A 13,473-nucleotide genomic window follows, 5' to 3' on the forward strand; every position below is an offset into this window, starting at 1 on the left:
TTGGTCCTTCTAGCCGCATTCAGACGTTTCCAGCCGGAGCCTGTTCACACGCTACATTTATTTTCTGTAGACCCTCAAGATCTTTTGTAACTGTGCGTCCGCACTCATCTTAATTTCAATCAAGCAACCTCGCTTCCATGGAAAAGGCCATGGGAACGAGGATGTAGCCGATTGAGAACCATATGCATACATACATACGTAGTCTATTTTACTTCCCCTTGGGGCTTTTCATTGAACTATATAACATAATAAAAGGATTTGGAGTTAAACAAAGCACAGTAAAATCAGTTCTATGTAACTAAAAATTAAAATTTTGGATTTTTAAAACATATTTTTTGAACATATCAGATTTTGTAATATTTTCTCCACAAGTTTGGGACCCCCGCTGAAAAACTTTTCGTATTTCATTTTCCATAGCGTTAAATTTATTCATATTTTCCCGTCTATAATGCGCGAACGATTGTTCCCTTTTCGAAAATGAAAAACGGATTGAAATAATTCCTGATAATGACACAGCGTTAGCAAGAGAAAATCAAGGTACCTTAATCTTCTCTTGCCTGTGATCAAGGTAATTTTCTGATGCTCGTATATTTGGACAAACGAATTATGAAAGCGGCCCGAAAAACAGAGTATGATCGCGTTTATTTTGCGGATATTTTGCAGGAAAACTGCGTCAAGCCCCGCAACCCAGAAGGCATTTGGCTGAACTCTGACCCAGTCTCCAGCCGAGAAGAATCCCGAAGAGTAGGGTGGGCGAGTTTGTCAGGGAGAAGTGTTGCTTTGCACGTACGATCAGTCTTGTATTTGCAAAGACTTATACATTTTCTGGAGATCGTCACGCTTCGAGATTATATTCCTCACAGTGCTCAACGTCAACTACGTACGAAAAGTCTGCTGACAAACAGTCGGCTGACTTCATTGTCTGGTGATTCGCAGTCAAACAGAGACAAAAACATCTGGAAATGGCAGATTGTGTAACTCGCGTAGAACTTCATTTGTCCTGTAGAGGACTGCTTGATAAAGACACTACTTCAAAATCAGATCCTCTATGTGCCATGTATATTCAAGATGCACACGGAAAATGGGTAGAGGTAGGCGTGCTTCGTACGTGACTCACAACGTAATAGCTATAAATAAAGTTTGTATACTTTTAGGTTACCTTAGCTTAATGTTTTAAGCTTATATAAAATGTCCTAAGTTTACATGGAAGAGTTCATCTTGTGTGAAGCTTTGTTTAAGAGACAAACTCTAACCGTTGCACTAACTTATGGAATCCTAGTGATCAGCTGGGAATTGATTGAAGAATTTATTAAAGTTTAACAAGTTGTTTAGGCTTTAATCTTTAGTTAGATATCACCCTCTAGCGTTTGATTGATTTTATTAAACATTTCTTATTTCGATTTTTCTTTGTTTGGTTCTTCAGTTTCAGATTTTTCTATAAAATAGAGTAAGCAAAATTGTCGAAATTGAAATATCTGGTTTGAAAATGGTGAATTTACATAATACTAATATAGATAGAACCCTGCGCACACTCTGATTGCTTTCAAAAACCCATGTTTTATCAGAGTATAAAACATAGAAAAAGCGTGTTTTATTGCTTCTCGCCACATTACCTCTATATCTTAAAGCAAATGAAGAAGCCTAAGCCGTGTATTACACTGTGATAAAACACTCCGGACATTTGACAACACTCGAGAAATGTGTAGAAAACACTCGCCTGCGGCTCGTGTTTGTGTTTTCCTTGTGTTCTCAAATGCCAGTTACATTTTATCACAGTATAATATACGGCTTATTTCAAGCATATTTTATTTTGATTTATCACTGAGCTGTACTGAGAGGTAATTTAAATTTTATAATCATTGCACCAGAAAAAAACACTGTCTTAAAATTACATGCCTGTCAGGAAGTTTTGAAGACGGTGCTGTTTTATTGAAGGTGGCTGATTTTAAAATGCCATCAGTTTCTAAAGAGTTGGAAGATAGCCTAGTGGATGGATGAAGCAGTTGCAAGCAAGAATTAGTAGACAGTGATTTGTGCTGGTAGCCAGCTGCTTTTGACAACCCTTAAACTTATTTGTTAGTCAACTGTTCATTTCAAGCATGGCTAGTCCATCTATTTTTTATGATAAAAATCAATTGAAACAACAACAGCTAAACTGTAGGCTACTGACTATCTACAACACAATTTATAGTGAGTAGTGTTAAGGTAATAAGAGAACAGCATCTGTGGTAGAGTGCTAACTACATGTAGTAGATTTATACTAATAATTTCTGATCAGTTCAATTCTACCTGCAATCTGATTGGTTGAGTGACTGCAGACTGCATTCTGCATTTTACCCTCAGTTTACATTTTATCCTCGGTCTGCAGTGTGCAGTCTGCAGTCTGCGTTTTACCCTGAGCGGTAGTTATATACATGTAAAGCCTAGACTTGATTATATAAAAAAAAGTGGACACTTAAAACAGTAAAATGTCTTTTTCTTTTCCTGTCATATAGCATGCTAGAACAGAAAGAGTCAAGAATAACCTCAACCCTGATTTTGCCAAAGGGATTGTTGTGGATTACTATTTTGAGATGGTACAGAAACTCAGGTTTGCAGTTTACGATATCGATAATGAGACAAGTGCTCTGGGAGATGATGATTTTCTGGGTGACATGGAGTGTAATCTGGGTCAGGTATGGAAACTCTTGCTGACTAACACACTTTACAGAGTTACTTAGTGATGCCAAAGCAGAAACACAATTCTGAAAGATCAACAATAATTTTGCTTGTTCTCAGCTCAAAATATTTGGTAATTTAACTAGCCAAAAAAGGTTCTGCCAATTCAACCACAAAAACATGGTTAAATGTTGGAAAGTGTCCTGTGAATTAAATTTCTCAAAATTGACTTAGAAATCCCACTCCCGTGGGGTAAACGGTACAATGTATAGATAGATTCCAGGACCAGACATAGTATACCATTTGAAAGACATTACTTGTGGGATACCATACCATACATACAGTTTGAATTGAAAAGCAATCAAAGTGAAAAATGAAAAATGTGTTAAAAAATATCTCACTCCTTGTATAGTTGAGGTACATTGTATACCTTTAAGCTATAGCTTAAATAATGCAGCTCTGTCCAAGAACTTTTTGCCGTTCAAATATGAGAAAAATTGACCAAATATTGAGCATGTAATGGTATTTGGTACCACACGGTACTCTTGAGAGTGAGAGGGTTAAGCACTTTCCTTAATGTTCAGGAGGTTTGGTGACCAATATAAGCTGGGACCAGCAGATTCATTGATATCTGGAGTGTAAACAAAGGCAGAGTTGGCATGGCTACCAAGTGCTGGGAACATGCGTCTTCACAAATCCTCAAAAAGCAATGTAACTCTTAATTGACTTAACTACCAGTAAGGCACTTGACATAATTATTGTATATAAGCATGTTAAAAAAAGTTGATGATGATCCAACATTGAAGAGGAAAAAAAAAGATTCAATTTGGTTAATGGCATTGACCATTCTGCTCCATTTCTTTTGAATTCCCTGTTCTTATTTATTCAAGGTCGTATCAAAGAAATCATATTCAAAGACGCTGCAAATACATGGAAGGCAAGTTGGAACAATAACTGTGAGTATACATAATTCCTGAATTAGTAAATGCATACTGTTAATAGTTGTTTATTAACTAGTATATTTATTAACAGTAGCTGAATGACGCCCAACATGGGACACTGACTGTGCAACTTGACATGATTACCCACTGCTATTGTGGACTGCCTTTAGTGTATTTTATTAGTATTAAAAAAAATATATAGAATGTTCACTCATTGAAAGGGAAAAATAGTTCTTGTTTGTACTGATCAAGCCGTCAAAAAATTTTAGATAGTGAGCAAAATGTCATTGTTTTTTTTTCAGTTAAAAAGTGCCAGAATTTAAAAGTATAGAACTTGCATACTGTCTAATGTTTAAATTAATTTCTAATGCCATTTCTTTATACTTAGGTATATGCAGAAGAATTAAAAGGAGCTGGAAATGAAATAGTTCAGTTGACATTCAGAGCTTCAAACTTGGATAAAAAAGTACAGTATGAGTTTGATGTACTTTTAATTGATAATTAATCAACATTATTATAGTGTAATTAATTAGTTAACAATGATGATATACTATCATGCCTTGGTCATGAATGTAGGAAGCAGACATGTAGTAAGCAGTGCATACTTGTATTTGCTATAAACTTATTAACAGTGCCTTTGGAATGAAGATAAATTTATACTAGTCTAATAGTTATTATCTTAGAACTGAAAAGAAATGTACTGTAGTGAATGGATCTAAATACAGTGCAATCAAGTTCTCTTAGTTTAACACAAAATGTAATGTTTTGTACTACTAACTGTAAAATTAATGTTATCTGTCGTGAGTGTTTGTAAATGCTTGATGTGTGTACATGTACTGTAGTCTGAGTGAGTTTGCCAGTTAAGAAGAATTGTTTGAAGCTGCAGCTGTAAAATTCCTTATTATACAACAAACTGTTAGCTGATTTGGCAATTTACTTGCATTAAGGTCATGCTTATTTATTAACGTGAATTTTTTACTTACTTTTGTTCAGCTAACTGTGGTTATTGAACAACACATTAAATATTAACAGTTTTTGACCGTGTATCATGTGCTTTCATAGGACTTTATGGGAAAGTCAGATCCTTTTCTGCAACTGTCAAAAGTGAAGAGTGATGGTGGAACCTTGCTTGTTCATCGAACTGAGGTGAGCTGGGTTGAGAGAAATGAAACAACAACAACAACAAACATACAAGGCAATGACTTTGACCCTGGAGGTGGTTCAATTGTCACATGTACACTGTATACTTTTGCTGACCTAAATACATGTACGTTTGTTGCTATGTCAGTTAGGTTTGGTTTGTGTGTTTCAGGTCACTGCAAGGATGCAATGGGTGGGGTGGGAGGAGGATCTGTAGATGAGGTATAAACAATGAACTGACCTGACAGGTCTGATGATCAGCATAATAACTGAATAACAAAAGTTAATGAGTTTTGCTAATTACCTGCTTTTCTGTAGGTTATCAAAAATAACTTGAATCCATCATGGCAGTCATTTAGCATCTCAGTTCAAACTCTCTGCAGTGGAGACTATGATGCAACAATTAAGGTAAGGCTACATGCATGTCTGCATTGTGTAAATATTATTAGAAAATATTTATTTAGTGCATAATTGGATATGATCTTTATTTTTAAGAATGAGTGCCAGCAGTGAATGAGTAAAATTGGTTTTAGCATCAGAAAATAAATGTCTCATTTGCTAGGTACTGTGAGCGATGTTCTTTTAATCTAACAGACAGGAAAACATGAATAATAATAAAACTTATTATAAAAAAAGCTGAAAGAAATGCCATGCAAAAAACAAAAATGAGTAAAATATGCCCCTTCAGTCCTAGATGTACAATGAACGCTATCCTGCTGGTGATAACAGTCTTGCATTGACATGATGGGTATTGACTGATGTTAGGCTTAACCTTGCCTCCATAAAATGCTAACAATGACAATCATTTAATTCCATGACATAACCAGATTGGCTGTTACGACTGGGATGAAGATGACAATAATGATTTGATTGGTTATGTGGACCTAAGCCTACGACAACTGATTGATGCTAAAGAGTCTGGGGTATGTACATACGTACTGATGTTTTTTCTTTGGTCATTTTGTGTTTGACCGTGGCAGATTGATTGCTTTGATTATGATGACGATGGCAGTCATGACTTTATTGGGTCAAACAGTGCTACTCTTCGACAGTTGTTAGAGACAAAACAAAGTGGGGTAAGGTGATTAAGTTTTAGTGCAATGTACTATAGACAATCATTGTTATCAGATTAGGGGAGTGGGGCATAAAATTTTCCTGATTTGAACTCGGTAAAATCTCAAAGTATTCCAGTTGTCTGTCTTCATGCCGGCATTCCACTGTCTGTAACGTTAAGTGACTATAGTTAGGAGTGTGATACTTCCCCCTTAGGTGGAATGCTAGTCCATCTTCTGAATCACAAGTTTCCATGTGTCCCCCCCCCCCCCCCCCCCCCAGCCAGCACCCATCTATTTAGCTTGGTGGAAGGAGGTACGGTCTCCACCCAGCCAAAAGCAAAATGGAAACTGGCTAGGGGTGGAGTCAAGTGGGGCATATCTGCGAGAGAGTCTGCGAGAGAAAGTGGTTGCTCCAGTGATCATGATGAGGGATCCAACATGGACCAATAAATTAAAAGTTCAATATGCTACCCTTTAGGAGTACTTATACAATATCCCTATTAATTGGGTATAATTTTGTCCAAACAAGTTACAGGTCTACTTTATGTGAGTCTAGAGAACAGTTTCAAAATTGAAAATTGTGTACATGTAAATGTGTCAGTTGCACTAATGTCAAATAAATAGAATCATCGACTTTTATCAATATTGTGCCTGGTAGTTAGATCTATATCTTGTGAAATGTGCTTTATTTCAGAAAGGGCTTGACTTAGTGAATGCCAAGAAAAAACAAAAGAAGAAAGGATATGTGAACTCTGGAGTTCTGTACGTTGTCCAGTGTAATGTATGTAAACACACGTGCCTTGAAAACTGTTGAGTGTTAATGTGAGGTATGCTCTGTACATACATGTATCCTAGTGGAATGCATGGTTCCACAAAAATATCCATACACCTACTCCAAGTCTTTCACATTTATGATGTGCTGTACCTTTCTTTGTCTGTGATTAGAAACCAATGAATGATGCAGTTGGAATGTTATATGGAAATAGCAAAAGCAGCCAAAATAAGCAACCAAATGTTCACTTGAATTGCAATGACACTGAACACTCTGACAAGGGTGACACAGAGCCTGTATTTCACTTAGCTGCAAAACAATAGCTTTGTCTTCTTTTATTTGTTTAATTATTGATCTCAAGTGAAGTAGGATTTTGTTATGTTCCCCAGATAACCAAAGTTCACACATTCTTAGATTACGTAATGGGAGGATGTCAGATTAACTTCACAGTAAGTAATTAGATGTTGAACTTCAACCAGCATTTGACTAGCAAGTTTGTAATGTAGGGTTTAGGAATGGAGGAGACTTGGACAATGTTCCTTGCCTCCTCCCTGTAACAATAGTGGTGGAACTTTGGAAAACAAGAGCAACAACAATCTTTATTTGTGCTCTCTCTCAGGTCTACTAATTACACAAAATATAGCTAATAAAATATAGCTAGTGTACTGGCTGCCTGGAATAACCAAAGTGGCTAGCAGAGCCAGGCAGCCAGTTGGCATCAGCGTTGAATGAAAATAAATTACAGGTCAAAAAAGACTGGAAAAGAAGAGAGAAAAGTTTTCAAAATGCTATTACTACGCTTTGGGGAAGTCTGAAATAATTGTATTTACATGTAAGTATAAAATATTAATATGATAGAAGCACACAAAAGTGGAAAAGTGGATTTCCCATTTCTTTTAACCCACTGGTAAAAGATAAAAGGTAAAAGGTAAAAGTCTGTATATGAGGCAAGTGACCTAGCAGGCTGGAGCTTATCCCGGTTTGTAAAGCATGAAGTGACTAGGGGTATTTCTACTCCCCCCCTGGATGGGATGCTAGTCCATCGCAGTGTTACCCTAGCGCTGAATCTGCCGGTACCCATTTATACACCTGGGTGGAGAGAGGCACTGTGAGAGTAAAGTGTCTTTCCCAAGAACACAACACAATGTCCCTGGGTGGGGCTCAACCTGGACTTGAATCAGATATGATTGCACTAATCATGAGGCGGCCACTGTGCCTCCAAAAATCCCACTGGTAGTTTCACCTAAAGGTTGGACATTTTGGTTACAATTTCGTTTTGTTGGTTTAACACAGGTTGGTATAGACTTCACAGCATCTAATGGTGATCCAAATCATCCCCAGTCATTGCACTATATGAATCCCTATGAACCTAATGAGTACGTCAAGGCTCTGGTGGCTGTGGGAGAGGTCTGTCAGGACTATGACACGTGAGGCTCAGTTTTTATGTTGTCTACTTGTAATAACTAATAATAATCAGGACGCTCGACTAAATTTTGCTTGGCTTAAAAGTTAAAGCAATTCTGTTGAAGGCTGTCTGACAATTTATAGGAATCCATTTGGAAGTAATGATGAACAAGTGAGAAGTTGGAAAATTGATGTACACTGTTCTGAGCTCTCTTTTTTGTTAACCTGCAAGTAGGCTTTTTTGTTTGTGTCAGGGGGCGAGAGCAGCTAAGGCGCAAGAGACACACACACTCAAAGTTCCCCTCCACCCTGTTCGTAAACTTGCTCGCTGGTGCGACAAATTGAAAAGCCAGAAAGCAGTGGTTTAGTGCAAAATCCAAACACTAGAACCTGCTCGTGTCCAATCATTTTCTAAAAAAAGTTTTAATTTGGGTTGCTGTGATGTTTTGATTCTGATCAGTCTAGCTAGAATCAGATTTTTTATTTTTGTGACACTGATGTATTTGGATTAATTTTAGTAAGTTTCAAAATATTAACACTGTCTTTTGCTTACATCTTATTTTGAAGGGACAAGTATTTTCCAGCGTTAGGATTTGGAGCAAGAATACCTCCAGCGAATCAGGTAAAGGGTGACGAAGCTCTTCAGTCACAGCCTCTGGGATGACACAAATCCAGGTTCCAGATAGCTATAGGAGAATCTTTGTTTACAATAATTGAATGAGCATAGCACGATTAACAGTCCCAATGAATTTGAGCTCGATTTAATGAATATTTTTTTGTGCTACATGTACGCCGGTTTAAAAACTCGAAATTTTACAAAGAATGTATGAGCTCATTAGCACTTTAACCACCCAAAAATTTGCAGTTTTTGAAAGCCAATTTCTCCTCGAATATTACACCCAAACAGCCAAACATTTCACCAGTTGCTAAGTTTCAAAAGCTCTTTAAATGTTTGGAGTCAATTTGTGTCTAGAATAATGCCTTCTTTGCCAAAAGTCGTATGTTAACGAGGAAAAATGTGAACAATGACGTCAGCAAAGGTTCTCCTATATAGCTATACAAGGAATTGTGAAAGCTATCATTTTGAGTGTTAGCACTTCGTCAGAGTAAAGTGATTTGCTCTGATAAAGGACTAACGCTCAAAACATCCGCAGCTTTTTAAATTTGCTACAGAGATCGATTTCTCTTTATCAGCTTGAGCTTGTTGTGCACTGTTTTTAAGTACATGTACAAAAGATAATTGTTTCTTCAACTGATTGAGTTTATTTTGTGATTGTCCTCTTAGGTTTCCCACGAGTTTCCGTTAAATTTCAACCCCACCAACCCGTATTGTCACGGTAAGGAAAAATTCGAAACTTTGATGTGATATCTCAGTTATGATTCACAATGTTCACCTTGAATGTCAAGTCTCCGCTGGCGTTACCTTTGCTTTAACTCCGTAATATCTGCGCTGTTGATAGTTTGTGGTCGATGGAAGTGGTTATTTTTCCTTCCAATTCCATCCAATTTGGTAAACGGCTTAGGGCTTGTCCACAGTACGCCAGAGAAATTTGAAAACGATGGTTTCACTCTGAAAACGCATCAAATGTTTTGCGTCCACACTACGCCGGAGAAATTTTGAAAACGCAACAATCACTGGCAGGGTCATTTTGGATATATGCTTGAGGAAAGCTCTAGCAGGGAAATCACATTATTACCTTGATGTCATCGTTTTCGAAAAGCATCGTTTTCAAAATGTTTTCCGTCCACACCAAGACGTGAAGCCGGCGTTTTCAGATTCCTCCGGTTTGAAGAGCATTTTCGAAAAGTTCCGTTTTCGTGACGGAGTAGTGTAGACGGTAGACCTAACCGTAGAAATAAATTGCTGTTGTGTTTTCAAATTTCTCCAGTGTAGTGTGGAGGGAGCCTTAAAACACGTTAATCAAAATATCCAAGCACAATAATGATAAACAAAACAAACCGTCCGATATTTAGGCTGGTCTTAAACAATACCCATGTAAAAGTACAAAACTGTTTTCTCCTATCTTGTACAGGTATCCCCGAAATCGTCGCTGCGTATCAGAATTGTATTCGTCAAGTGCAACTTTATGGCCCGACCAACGTCTCGCCGATCATCAATCACGTGGTTAGATTTGCCGAGCAGGCGGCCAAGGAAAACACAGCGTCGGTATGTACAATGCAGTGTCAGTGATCCTTATCTAACTTCTCGTTACAGTAACGGCACATTGTTAAGCAGACAAGTGATGAGAATGAAGCAATTCGTCACGATGTAACTGCGCCATCAAGTAGTGCTAGTAATTTGTTTAAGGGCGAACATAAAGCACAGAACAGTTATATCTGTGTCGAGACCGACTTGGCCATCAGGCCCGTGTTCACTTGAATCTACGGGTTTCATGCAACGTGAAGACACGTGGTGTATTTCTACCCCCACCCCGCCTGGATGAGATGCTAGACTATTGCAGGCGTACCCCTTCCCCTAAGATTTTAAATTAAAATTTCGGCGCTGTTGGGCACAGAAGAAGAGAAGCAGTACATAAGTAGCCTGCGAGCAAGCTCTCTTGGGGTGGGGGGAGCGGAAGGAACTTGCTCGCAGGCTACCAAATGACAGCGGTACGAATTTCTTCTTCAGACATTTCTTTACAAAATGTTTCTTTTCTCAAGGAACGGCCGTAAACGACTACACTTCACCTTGGAGACCTTGACCAACTTTATTTACATGTTGAAGTAAATCGTTTTCATCTTATGTCTTTACAGCAATATTACGTTCTGTTGCTATTGACTGATGGTGTGTTATCAGACATGGAGGACACAAAAGCCGCCATTATCAAAGCGTCTCGTCTCCCCATGTCCGTGATTATCGTTGGAGTAGGTCAAGCTGATTTCAAGGATATGAACGAACTTGATGCTGATGAAGGAAGGTGAGGTTACAACGAGTTGAACAGCGTTCAATAAAGAAGCAGTTTCTTTTCACCAACCAAACTGTCTTAAATGTTTTCGTGGTTACAACTTGACCTTATCTGTGAGAACAAACATAGATTTTTGTTTTATTTCTTCAGGCTGAGATGTGGCCATCATTACGCTGACAGGGACATTGTACAGTTTGTGCCTTTTAGAGAATTTAAAACGGTTAGTTTGACTTTCTGTTCTGTCAAAAACGTTTTGTGACATCTTGTGAGTTGGAACGGTATTGTACGTGACCAGGCCTAACAGCAGCGCACAAAGTGAGCTTTACGTTACTTAAATAGTCACGCCATACTTCTTTCCTAAAAAAAGCCTTGCGTGGTGATTCAAATAATGGCTGTGTATGCGACTTAAACAAAGTCAGAAATTATTAGGACAGTGAGTCGACCGAAACCTTATCAGAGACTAGTGTCACGCAAATCACGCGTGATTAATGACATAACCGTCGATGTCATCAGAAACTGATTTCTCTTCATGATGCCAATTTCAAAGTCAGGCGTTCGAGGAAATTTAATTTACTTGACCCTGATCTCATGGCTTAAAACCTAGTTGTAAAAAGTTTCTGTGTAGGTCTCATACTATTCCGTTCATTTTCAACAGCAATCTCCAGCAGTTCTTGCTAAACACGTGTTAGCGGAAATACCCAAACAAGTTCAGGAGTACTTCAGCAAGAAGGGCCTCGCTCCCATGCCACCAAAAGGACCAGCTCCTCCCTCCTTGGGAGCTCTTTAGTGTCTCAGTTTGACTTCATTCGTGCAACTTCGGTTAATCGAACTGACTCGATTCTATTAATGTGGTTCACTGTAAGCTATATTACCAACAGCTTTCATAGTTTTTACCTTTATTAGCGAGATATTGCAGAAAAGCGCGACAGCGTGTCTTAAGATTGAATCTCAATGTCGTCGGTTTCCTACTGAATTTTTCACTGTAACGACCGTTCGTTTTGAGCTGAAATTAGGTGCGGTTCTTTTATCAGAAAAAAATGTGCAGTCTGAAAAAGCTGGAGAAATGGGTAGGATCGCCGAGTTTGTTCGTCATAGCCGGATGTTTGCTATACCGGAAGTCGCTTAACCGGGGTTGCACGTCAGTTAAGCATTTTACTTTAAGCTGCGTTTTAGATCTTTTTCATAATACCAGGAATTAAATTATTAGTCGCATTATCTGTAATATTTCATCTATACTTTAGAAATTTCAATGGGTGACTAGACACAAACAAGGAAGGGCTGTGTGTAAAGCGCTGATTTGATTTTTTTGTTGTTGTTGTTGAATATAATCACGAAGCCAGCCTAACATTCATTTCCTTTCCGAGAGCGCGATGGGCACGTGACTGATTGCGCACGAGTGAGATCAGTCCCGTCTCTCGCCCCATGCCTCTACCAATCTATTCGTTTCCAGAGGCCACGATCCTTTTGGTCAGCAGTGGAGACCTCCGGGTGAAATCAGGTGAGCCAGCATTAATCACAGCGGTTACTTTCTCCACGGACTTTTAGAAACCTTTATTGAACCTGAACGCATGCGCTCGATGAAACTGGAAACAGGATTATTTGAATCCAGTTTTCGATTCGAGCCTTCGTTGACTGTAACGAAAACGCAAGGGCTCTGGGAACGAGAGTGTGTCTTCATGAGTTCTCGGAAAGAAAACGACTGCTGCGCAGGCTCATAGCCACGATAGCATATTCGAATGTATCCATATTGCATTCGTACCAAATATAGGTACTTATAACGTATCACATAAAATTGGTGAAATTTCTCACGAGATCAAAACTTAGAGAATATTATCGCTGTTCATGTTTTGATAGAATCATAACACTAATGAACGTTTGGGAAGAACGAGGAAATCTGTGGACTCGGATTTCCAGTCGCTGTTTTAAGTTGTTTCAATGTTTTTAGGAGTGTTTTTAGGAGTGTTATTGGTTTGAATTATGATTTGTTTCTATAATGTAACTTTAATTTTGCACGACGCATTAACTTGTTACAAAGCACCCCCCCCCCCCCCCTCCCGCCACCCCCTACACATTCTTAGAATTATGATAATATTCGACAGAAATTTTGGAGCAGTAAAATCGCTATTTGATTTTTGTCTCATTTAAAGAATTTCTATCCGTTATATGCACAAATAATGCAGTCACAATCACAATTTGCGTATTATACATTCTGCTGTACCGAATTAGTACACCAGCATTAGGATCAACAAATAAAATTCATGAATTAAAGTTGCTTTCTGTGTATTAACTGCGCAGTGCCTCCTGTCAGTCACTGTACCGTTTTTCGCTGGAATTTTGAAAGCGCAGTGAAGAACATGAGCCTTCCTTTTATCCTTTTCGCCCTCGATCTTTTTGGCCGACCGACCGAAATTTCATTAATAGCCTGGGTACGAGGATGTACATTCTGGTGATCAGGCGTATAAATAGCTTCTCTTAAGTTTGGCTGCGAGGCATCCTTGTCCAAATTGACGCGGGCGAAGCGACAATTCATAGCGGAATAGCTCTGGAGATAGGAAAGGTCGCCTTGTTTGTTTCTGCGGTTACGGTTGTGTTGACCT

At 38.5% G+C, this 13,473-nt stretch overlaps 1 protein-coding gene across 2 annotated transcripts; it reads left to right on the top strand.

Annotated features, from left to right (window-relative positions):
* Positions 1 to 698: 698 nt before the first annotated feature.
* Positions 699 to 13,147, top strand: LOC110044764 (copine-3-like). 2 transcript variants are annotated; one of them, XM_089280981.1, is made up of 16 exons: positions 699 to 1,091; positions 2,496 to 2,675; positions 3,549 to 3,614; positions 3,988 to 4,065; positions 4,662 to 4,745; positions 5,058 to 5,147; positions 5,567 to 5,662; positions 6,489 to 6,575; positions 6,956 to 7,015; positions 7,860 to 7,993; positions 8,538 to 8,592; positions 9,256 to 9,307; positions 10,004 to 10,137; positions 10,725 to 10,888; positions 11,027 to 11,096; positions 11,532 to 13,147. In XM_089280981.1, exons 1-16 carry the CDS (start codon positions 963 to 965, stop codon positions 11,661 to 11,663), a joined length of 1,611 nt encoding a protein of 536 aa, XP_089137107.1. In that variant the 5' UTR covers positions 699 to 962; the 3' UTR covers positions 11,664 to 13,147. The 2 variants fall into 2 exon arrangements, with proteins under 2 accessions (XP_089137107.1, XP_089137108.1); XM_089280982.1 differs by lacking the exon at positions 5,567 to 5,662 and adding an exon at positions 5,720 to 5,815.
* The last annotated feature ends 326 nt before the right edge of the window (positions 13,148 to 13,473 follow it).

The sequence above is a fragment of the Orbicella faveolata genome, unplaced genomic scaffold, assembly GCF_042242905.1.
Source record: "Orbicella faveolata isolate gen_17 unplaced genomic scaffold, um_ofav_v1 contig_48, whole genome shotgun sequence".
Taxonomy (NCBI): domain Eukaryota; kingdom Metazoa; phylum Cnidaria; class Anthozoa; order Scleractinia; family Merulinidae; genus Orbicella; species Orbicella faveolata.

Coding starts and splice junctions, on each gene's coding strand:
- LOC110044764 (XM_089280981.1), top strand. CDS start 963: ATGGCAGATTGTGTAACTCGCGTAGAACTTCATTTGTCCTGTAGAGGA. Junction 1,092..2,495: donor CACACGGAAAATGGGTAGAG/GTAGGCGTGCTT, acceptor CCTGTCATATAG/CATGCTAGAACAGAAAGAGT. Junction 4,746..5,057: donor TGCTTGTTCATCGAACTGAG/GTGAGCTGGGTT, acceptor GCTTTTCTGTAG/GTTATCAAAAATAACTTGAA.